The sequence below is a fragment of the Theobroma cacao genome, chromosome 4 (assembly GCF_053813885.1).
Source record: "Theobroma cacao isolate CCN51 chromosome 4, ASM5381388v1, whole genome shotgun sequence".
Lineage (NCBI taxonomy): Eukaryota > Viridiplantae > Streptophyta > Magnoliopsida > Malvales > Malvaceae > Theobroma > Theobroma cacao.
In genome coordinates, this window is record NC_142642.1 from 18,758,514 (window position 1) to 18,768,809 (window position 10,296).

Below are 10,296 nucleotides of genomic sequence, written 5' to 3' on the forward strand. Positions count from 1 at the left end.
AACAACAGACAAGCTATTTAACCTCCATGAACAGATGGTAGAGAGCAAAGGGTAACTAAAAGAATAACTATACAACTGACTCCTACTAACTACATTTTTGCTGCTAGTTCCACATGCACCACAAGGAAACTTGTTGCTGTGATTGATTGGCGGAGATGCCTCCTTAAACTTATTGGCTGGAGACCTTACCTTGCTAGTGAATCTTAAAAGCATAATGAACCATACAAGAATGCACAATTAATTATTCAGCAATGAAACTTCAAAAATTAAAACTCCTAGAAAGCCAACAGCCTAGTGCATGACATCTAAGTAATTCCATTAGAAATCTTGGGTTTCTCAAACCATATCTAGAACTACATCTCCACTTTGAGGATCAGATTTCCAAAAGGTTCCCCAGTAACTTTAGCCAAAGGGACATCAATTAATGCTGTCATTATCAATTAGCCACAAATGATTTTGTGAATAAATTTATGAGTTCCTTGTCGAGGGCTTTGCCCTCTACAAGAATTTCAGTTCAACAATGCTTGTGTTGTGGGACAACTCTTTCAATCATGTGAGAAATTGGATCCACTCCAGGACATAAAATTCCCCACCCCCCAAATCAGTTGCTTCGTGTTTATTGATAGAACAGGTCCCACCAGAGGATTTTTTTTACTTAAATAAAATTACTTAAATGGTTCCCCACCTAAATTGAGTTACTTATTTAGACCGTCAAACAGAGATGAAAATATAGACAAGAAACCAGTGTTAACTGTCATCAGATCCATACCAACAATATTCGAAAAGAAATATTACTCAAAAATGGAAAACCATGGTTGGATAACAAGTACCAGTGAGGTTTTAAACAGATTACATATGTCCCAATGTCAATTATTTTGCCAAGTCTCTTTATGTGCTGCCTTCCCATAATCAACTTCCTTTACAAAAGATAAAACAAAAACAAATCAAAAAAAGAAAAAGTAAAGAAACAAGAGACAAGCTTTCCCCTATAAAACTCAAAGTATCAATTGAATTGGACCACCTTCCCCTGTTGAAACAAAAACCCCTTCTCTTTATGGGAACCATGCTTTTGGACACTGTATCTTCTATCTGACATGAGGAAGGGATGCTAGAATGGGCATCTCAATGGCCCCAGTCCTGATTCTATGCTGGAGAGACCGCCAGATTCTAGGTTCAAAAAATGTGCTTTAACCAAGCTCCACAGCATTGAAAAAGTGCAGCAGGTAGGGTTAGTTGAGATGCTTTGGATCTGCCTTTTAATGAAAAACTCCAATGAGGAACCATGCCAGCCCTAACAGGAATTACAAGGTGACTAGAAGGCTATGTGCAAAATACATATGATCCTAGCAGTCAAACAAACATGCCTCATCAAATTAATAACAAAGAGCAAGATTACAAATATGATCAACTTTACATTGAAGGCAAAGGTGAATCTGGAAATGCACTTCAGAAACCTCATGCCTATAATGGCATAATTAGCATGAGAGACACATTGAAGTACATATGCTACACTCTGAAAGCTTAATTACAAGAGACAAGGTGAGCAAGGGGTTCCAAAATTAATGGTTTTTTTTTTTTAATTGGCGAAAGGGGGATTTGAACTCTGTTTTTTGGGTAGGAGGATCATGTATCAACCAATGAGCCAAATGCTTGGATGTTGGTTCCAAAATTAATGTTCAAGTTGAAAAACTTCTCAAAGTGAGCAATCTATAGCACCTTGTCAGGAACTTCACTACAAAATTTAGATCTTATAATTTAGACAAAATCAGCTTGACAAACCATGGCATTTGGTTCACATCCATTAAGCAGCACAGAAATATTGGATTCCACTGAAGAGATAGATATGCAATTTGGAAACACAACCCCTTTAAAAAATGCAAAATAATACAGAAACAATTCCAATGAATAAACTGCATTTGACAAATGAGGGCATTGATTACACAGAAAATTACCATGTACCCTCAATATATCTGGTGTCAAGACAATTGAAGATTGCAACTTAGAGATAATTCAGACAGTATCCACCTTCAAATAGTAAACTTGCAGTTAAAATTTCTGAGCTGTATTGTGAAAGGTATTCTGTGACTCTCTTTTCTTCTGGGCCCACTTGGGTCCATATATTGCTAAATGTGTCCGACCAAATCTTCGATCCTTTATCTGCATTTCATATTAACAATTAAAAACAATACGACTTGCCCATGTCCTGTCCTTTGATTACATGGAAAAAATGGTTTGGCATGCTAAAATTTATATTACTAATTATTATATCAATAATAGCATATATCTACACTCCATCAAGTAGAAAAAAAATCCAAAATGAAAAACACAACTGTAGAGCGCAACCAGTCTTATAGACAAGACTCCTATGCTCTGAGATGTGAAGGGCTGAAACTTCAAATGAATTCTATTCCAACTTTTCTAGAATTATCTCAGACCAGAGCTTCATTAATTTTCTTTTATTACAGGAAGCTTAATGCAAAATGATAAACATTTTTTTTTTATGAAAGGAAAGACGATAAACAGTTTAATTAACAGAAGTACCTTTACAAGGCATCCACATGAATCCAGCATGTTTGTTCTCAAAGGATATTCCACTACCTAGACCATGAAAGTAGAAATTGAGAAAACAAGGGGAAAGGTATTCATATAAACTCATTCTCTGAACCAAAAACAAATTGCTACTCACAATAAAAGTGTCTTCTCCAATAATAGCTGACTTGGAAATTTGAGCCATTAGGGTTCCATAATCAACTTGGATATATGGAGGTGTTACACTGATGTAATCAAATGGTCCATCACTACCTATAAGTAAACAAATGTTAGTTTCTGCTAATGGAAAAGAAAGGAAGCCATTAAACATTAGAAAGGTTAGATAGTAACATTTAAATGCACAGTTGACCCATCGGTATTTTAAATGTATGCTTTTGATTGAAAATTGGCAATTCATTCTTTTGATATACCAGTTTTCAAGATGATCCAGGTTGGTGGACTTATTACACACCTGTAACTGCTCCCTGTATCTTTGTTCTTCTCTTGAGATGCAGAAGAAAATGCTTCTAACACATTTGAGTTGTTCCATTAACAAATTGCACTTTCTTGACTCTAATTTACTAAAGTGAATTGACTGGCATCAACAAGTGTTATAACCATCGACTGTTCTTTGCAGTCTTATGTCTACATTCACAAAAGAACTACATTTCTGAGTTTGTCCTATACTACACTTCATATCTGCTCACTGATCAAGTTAGAATTTACTGTAAGTTTGTCTCTGTTGAAATTCATTTCTTTAAGATTGCTCATTACTCACAAGCTGTTCTATTTTTCTTTCTCCGAAATGATCAGTGAGCAAGAAAAGTGATCTGCAAAATCAAAGTTTGGATTTGTTCTTTCATCTTTGTTATATCAAGTTACATTTAAAAATTAGTAATCACATGAAATTTTAATCCTAGAATTCACCATAAGAAATTAAAGAAGAAACACACCTACAAATCGGTCTGCTTGTTCTAAGAAATTTTCAACACGAACAGGATGTATAACTGAGACATCAAGAAACCTAGTCCATTCCAGGTTTGGTCGCAGAACATTTGAAATAACCCAAGGATCCACCTCAACAAAATGCACCTGTAGAATCACAAGTGAAAATTTATATTCCTGAAACATACCACATTTCTTTATATTTAAAAAAAAAAGAAAAAGGGAAATTACTCTTTCAGTTTCTTAAGCCTAAACAAAAATGTCAAATTACATTTGAAGGCTTGTTTGGGCTTTCTCAGCTTAAAATTCATTTATTGCATACCAAATCTTACGCTACAACCAGCTGAAGTGTAATAAGTCAATAATGGCACCTCAGAACATCCACGGCTGATAGCTTCAATTCCAACAGATCCTGTACCACTGTAGAGGTCTAACCAGCGACCAGGTCGTAAAGAGGCAGGGCAGCCACCAGCCACCTAAAAAACAGTAGAATATTCATTCTTAAGAAAAAAGAAATTAGAATAACTCTAAAATTACGTAATCCAGTTTACAATTAGATCAGACATAAACAGACACAAAAGCTTTGGAAAATTTTAAACTATTTGTAGATGTACATGGACAGGATTAGGGGGTTACAAATAAGATATACTACCTGCAATATATCGAAGGCAGCACCTTTTACGACTTCCATCATGGGTCTCACATCCATGCCTTTGGGTGAGAGCAACTTCATTCTTTTAGCCTTTCCTCCAAGCACCTAGAATGTTCAATAGGTTTGTTAATCATTAACCCTCAAGGATTAGCCTAATTAAAAAGCACAGCAAAATATTATCTAAACATAAACGTATAAAATCAGCTTCAACTGGGCAAACCATTGGGACACTCGAATTCCTCAAGAAATCCTTTAGAACCACAAAGACTCGATTGCATTCTCAAAAGTTGACTTGCAAATTGATTCTAAATTCTAATGAGATTTCCAATTCCACAAGCAGCTTCAAATCACCGACATATATAAAAATTTCTCCAATGCCTCCATGTCAAAGAAGAAATTTTATTTTTTTCTAATTGCAAGCTAAGACCTGTTATCCTTTTTTTTCCACCTTCATAAAAATAAAAAACAAAGGCATCATATAGGTACCTGAAGCAACTTATGAGTGGTTCTTGGGGGCTTAGCTTCCTCCTCTGTCACTACTTTCTTTCCTTTCCCTTTCCCTTGCCCTAGCACTTCCTTTATCCTCTTAGTCTACAATAACCCAGTTAAAAAATGCACCTTTAAAACAATTAATCAAATATTCAATAACCCAATAAAACAAAAAGGGAAAGAAATCCACCTTTGGCTCAGATATGTCCTCATTGGGATCAAAACCATATCTTTCGACCAAAACTTTCTTGTCTTTAGCTGTCAAACCACTTCCTGATTCTGCCAAAACATAACAGCAAAAAAGAAAAAGTCAAGTTTTTATTTTAAAATGAGAAAACTAAAGAAATAGAATGATGATAAAAACAGTGGGTTTCTTTTAACTGTAAGAGAAGAGGATGATGGAGGAGCCTTCATTTGTCTTGATGGGTTTGGATGAGATGCTGAAGAGAAGAGGATTTGCTAATAAAAAGAGCTTTTTCTTGTTGTCGTTGATAGTGTTGCAGTTGTAATGTAACGGAGAGAGAATTGGAGAGGATGAAGCAGCCATTTTTGAGGAGCTTGAATTTTCAGTTTCAATGGTTACAGAGTGACCATACTTGTTTGGGGATTAAGCAGGGCTTTTCGTTTTCCTTCCCAGGAAGTGCTGACGTTGGAAATAGCAGGCTCTTTTTTGAATTTCTTTTTCTTTCGGAAAAAAGTTAGATAAAAATCTTGTGACTGGACAACGATCCTAAAATCTTTGTAAAAGATAAAAGTTTAATATAAAAAAAATTTAAATTATTTTAAAAAATTTATATAACTTCTTATTTTTTTTATATTTTTATCTTAAATTATATAAATTTTTATATTTTTATTTTGAAATTAAATAAATTTTTATAATTAAAAATTAACTTAATTAAAATATCATTTATCATTTTATGTTGTGTGATGTTGACGTGACATGTTAATATATTATAATTGATGATTATGTGACATATTGACAAATCAAAATTAATGATGGTATGATATATTAATTTGATATGATGACATAATTATATGATATTTTTTATCCTTCATACTAACGTCATGTCATTATCGTGTGGATATAAAATGACAAGTAGTGTTTTGATTAATGAGACTCAATCGATTGTTAATTATAAGGGGTTATTTGATTCAAAATAAAAGTACAGAAGTGTAATTGAACGTAAAAAAAATAAAAACTTATTGGAATTTTTTAAAATAATTTAAAGACTTATTTGAATATTATGTTAAAAATAAATTACATCTTTGTTATCTAAATTATTGTCACGACCTGGAACCTCCCTCAGGCCCATGACAATCGCCGCAACGTCCCTGATTGACACTCACTATCCGAAATGCCAACCGAAACCCCGCAAGGTTTACATATCAGTTTCTTTCCTTTTCTGTGAGCAATCGTTGTTAAATATCTAGTTTTTAGAGAATATACACTATTTTAGATCAAAAACAATCAAAATAAAATTTTCGCCACACAGGGGTATTTTGGTCATTTTATTCTCAAAAATTTTGAAACTGGCTAAAACGTAATATACAAGTACAAAACACATAATTCATATTCAAAATGAGTTTAAAAGTCTAAAATCTTCATTTAAAACGAAATTACGGTTATTTGAATATAATAAGAAAATAAAAGAAATATTAAGGAAAATATTCTATTTTCTTATAAACCAATATTTATAGAGTTATACGTGAATAATTTTTATAGAGTAAAAGCTAAATAAATTTATACATACTGAAATACAGTAAGCCAAAATATTTAATTTGATTTACAATAACAAGAGGGCCTTCGAATAAACAAAAGTAAAGAGGACTGTGAACTTACGGTTTGGAAAATGCAGATCCAATGGTAGTCCTCGATGAGATCAGCTATCTACAGTCTATACTGAACCTGAAATGGGTGGAAATGAGAGTGGTGAGATTATAAAATCCCAATGAGTAAACAGACATTATCATAACTATCTAAAGGCGAGTAAAATGGTGGCAAGTTTAAACAACAAATTTCAACCCATTTCATAATGTTTTCAATTTGTTTCTTAAACCATAAAATATTTGTAATTTACCAAAACAGTTGTTAAGGCTTATGTCTTTTATTAAAACAAGGCTCAAGCCAAAACTAATCCTCGGGGATACCTTGGCCGAGGCATCTAACCGAGTCCGCCAAAGGTGTTAAAATATTCACACGTGAAACACATTTTTATTTTTAAAACCAGCCGTTCCTTGGCGTTGGCCGAGTTACACATTCACGTGAGGGTTCGACGTGAAGTGAGCTCTAATACTACCCCGAGAGTTACCCTCCTCGCCTCTACAATCGGAGTAACTATATAACTGGGTTTACCGTGCCCCTCTAATAGGCAGTCCACGGAAACCCGTCACTGCAGTGACTAACCCACCAATTTTAATAAAATTTTGACAGTATAACGTGGCTTTTATTTATCTATCCAGCCTGCATAGTAAAAACAACTTACATAAATTTCCCAATGCATTAACAAAATATAGCCACGTATACTCATTTCTCATAAGCCATTCCTAGGAAAATATATATTTTTCAAGTAATTTGCAGCCTTCAATTACTCAATTTCATAATCAATACAATATATTTTTATTTGTCACATTTATTCCTAAAACATCAAAAATCTCGTTTTAATCTCGTTCTCATTTCATAAAATACATAAAGGGTATTTAAAAATAAACTCTAGATAATTTACAATAATAATAAGTTTACTCACCGTTTGTACAAACTAAAAGCTTTCTAAGCGCCCAGATCACTACTCGTCGGGTACGACTTCTTTGCCTTTTCCGGAAGGCTCTCCTCCTAGACACATTACAAAAATTTACACAATTCATCACATTGATGCTAAATCACTATATAATTAACTTAAATCCTATACTAATGCATGGTATGAAATGCAATAGCCTAAACCGGCTTAAACGCGATATTAACCTATTTTTGGCACTTTGCCCGATAAATTGCTAACGCGCTCCATTTTAGCTCTAAATCATCCCATTCTCTCTCCAACATTTCTAACCATTAAATATCAGCCAATAACCTTCTAAAAACAACAAAATCAGCTCACTCCCTTCCTTGAAAAATTCGGCCAAAAATGGGACATTAACTCGGTTAATTTTCTACTTTGTTTTTCTATCACGTTTAATCGTTTTTCATCATTTTCTCTTCATTTCCCTTAGAATAAAATCAATTCATCATCATTGTACAGCATTGAGCATCCTGCCAAGAGTGAGTATTGTGAAAATTTAATGATTTATTGCCCAATTTAATTTCTAAACACATTTAACTAACTAAAACTATCAATTTAACTAAAAATCAAAACCTAAAAATTTCAATTTCTCTCCCCTAGAATTTCGTCCAGCCCTTGATATCACTTTTTGATCTCTCTCCTCAAGCATGCTAAATGGAAATAAAGGCATAGGAAAGGTAGAAATCAAGCTAAAATCGAAAAATCTTACCGTTAGACGCGTAAACGGTCGAAAATCGTGAATTTTCCTTTGAATTTTCTTGTTTCTCTTTGGTTTTTCTTTTTTTCTTCCTTTCCTCTCTATTTCCTCTCTTGTTCTTCCTTATGGCCGGCCAGCACTTAAAATTTGGGTTTAAATGGGCTGACTTTTCATTAAAATAATATTATTTTATTAAAAATGCCACGTGTCACTTTCCCATTGGCCCATTTTTAAAATTTCATCCATTTGTTTCCAAATTTTCACCATACACTTGTCCCACATATCCATAGCTTAGATAAAATTCTCAGACTTATCCAAAGTCTTGGTGGAGTAATTTTTGAAATTTACACTTTTGCCCCGGTAAAAGTCAAAAATTACATTTTTGCCTCAAAAATTGAAAAATTGCCTATAGACATATTTTTCATCCCTTATACTCATACCATTCTCCAATTTGTCAAATTTGATCTAAATTCTCTCAAAATCTCAAATTTTGTCCGTGGGTGGCAAAATTACGATTTTGCCCCTACACTCCAAAAATCACCAGAATTAAACTTTTTCACTTCCTATCATTAAATTATACTCCAAATAGTTAATCTTGGTCAAAAATTTCACTCCATGATCAAATTATTATCTTAGGTGGCAAAATGACGATTTTGCCCTTGAATATCAAAATTTCTAATTTTACCCCAAATGAACCCTCGAACTCCGAACAATCATTTTTAGTCATTCCTGGACTATAAAATATTAAATTTCATCCTACAATTCCTATTTGAACTAGTTCGAGGTTAAATCAATTTAAGTGTACCGTTAGGTATAATATCAGGTTTCGTCTATTCTTAGGTGCTTTTCTAGCGTAATAACATGCTACTCAATGCATGTATGTCATGACATGTATTTATAGGGTCAGGTTTTATAATTCTACCCCCCTTAAAATAAAATTTTGACCTCAAAATTTCACTTACCAGATTCGACAAATAGATGCGGGTATTGGTTCCTCATCTGATGCTCTACTTCCCATGTCATTTCCTCCATTCGAGCACTTTTCCACAACACTTTGACCATTGAAATACTCTTGTTTCTCAGTACTCGATCCTTTCGATCCAAGATACTCACAGGTTGTACCTCGAACTTCAAATCATCATGCAACTCGATCGGAGGTGCTTCGAGGACGTGAGAGGGATCTGGTACATATTTCTTAAGCATGGAGACATGAAAAACGTTGTGCATCCGATCTAACTCCGGAGGTAATTCTAACCGATAAGCCACTGGTCCAATCCTTTCAATGATTTGGAATGGTCCAATATATCTCGGGTTGAGCTTTCCCCTCTTCGCAAATCGAATCACACCTTTCATTATCCAATAAAACACCATAATTTATCATGATAGTATAATCAATAAGATTTAATACTTCAAAGTATTCAAACTATTACCTTTCCAAGGAGAAACCTTAAGAAAAACTTTATCATCGATCTCAAACTCCAAGTCTTTTCTCCGTTTATCTACATAGCTCTTCTGCCTATCCTGGGCTACCTTTAGCCTCTCTCGTATAACCTTGATCTTGTCATTAGTTAGCTCGATCAATTCCACACTCATTAACTTTCTTTCACCCACTTCATCCCAACAAAGTGGAGTACGACATTTCCTTCCATATAAAGCTTCGTATGGTGCCATACCAATGCTAGATTGGAAGCTGTTGTTGTAAGCAAACTCCACTAACGGCAAGTGTCTATCCCAACTCCCAGTAAAGTCAATGACACAAGCCCGTAGCATATCCTCCAAAGTCTGTATAGTCCTTTCGGATTGACCATCCGTTTGTGGATGAAAAGCAGTACTAAATCTCAACTTAGTTCCGAGAGCTTCTTGGAATTTTGGCCAAAATCGAGAAGTGAATCGAGGATCTCGGTTTGACACTATAGAAACTGGAACTCCATGTAATCTCACAACCTCATCTATATAAAGTCTTGCCAGCCTCTCAATAGAAAATGTGCTATGGATAGCCAAGAAATGGGCGGACTTAGTCAATCTATCCACAATCACCCAAATAGCATCCTTCCCACTTTGTGTCCGCGGTAAACCCAATATAAAGTTCATAGTCACGTGTTCGCACTTCCATTCAGGAATCGGTAAAGACTGAAGTGTACCTGCTGGCCTCTGATGCTCCCCACAGAGATATACTAGGGCATATAAAACCCTTGTCCACCAACTCTTGC

General features: G+C 34.5%; 1 protein-coding gene across 9 annotated transcripts; it reads right to left on the bottom strand.

Annotated features, from left to right (window-relative positions):
• Nucleotides 1–777: 777 nt before the first annotated feature.
• Nucleotides 778–5,293, bottom strand: LOC18601373 (methyltransferase). 9 transcript variants are annotated; one of them, XR_016025957.1, is made up of 11 exons: nt 4,997–5,291; nt 4,806–4,894; nt 4,613–4,717; nt 4,127–4,231; nt 3,846–3,950; nt 3,483–3,621; nt 2,687–2,802; nt 2,542–2,598; nt 1,953–2,157; nt 1,022–1,253; nt 778–917 (listed from the first exon to the last, which is right to left on the bottom strand). XR_016025957.1 is itself a non-coding variant. In XM_088805842.1 (10 exons), the coding sequence occupies exons 1-9, from the start codon at nt 5,160–5,162 to the stop codon at nt 2,047–2,049; spliced, it is 993 nt and encodes a 330-aa protein (XP_088661968.1). In that variant the 5' UTR covers nt 5,163–5,292; the 3' UTR covers nt 778–917; nt 2,026–2,046. The 9 variants fall into 9 exon arrangements, 4 of the variants coding, with proteins under 4 accessions (XP_088661968.1, XP_088661967.1, XP_088661969.1 ...); XR_001927673.2 differs by lacking the exon at nt 1,022–1,253; XM_088805842.1 differs by lacking the exon at nt 1,022–1,253 and having other exon boundaries at nt 2,026–2,157; nt 4,997–5,292.
• Nucleotides 5,294–10,296: the final 5,003 nt, after the last annotated feature.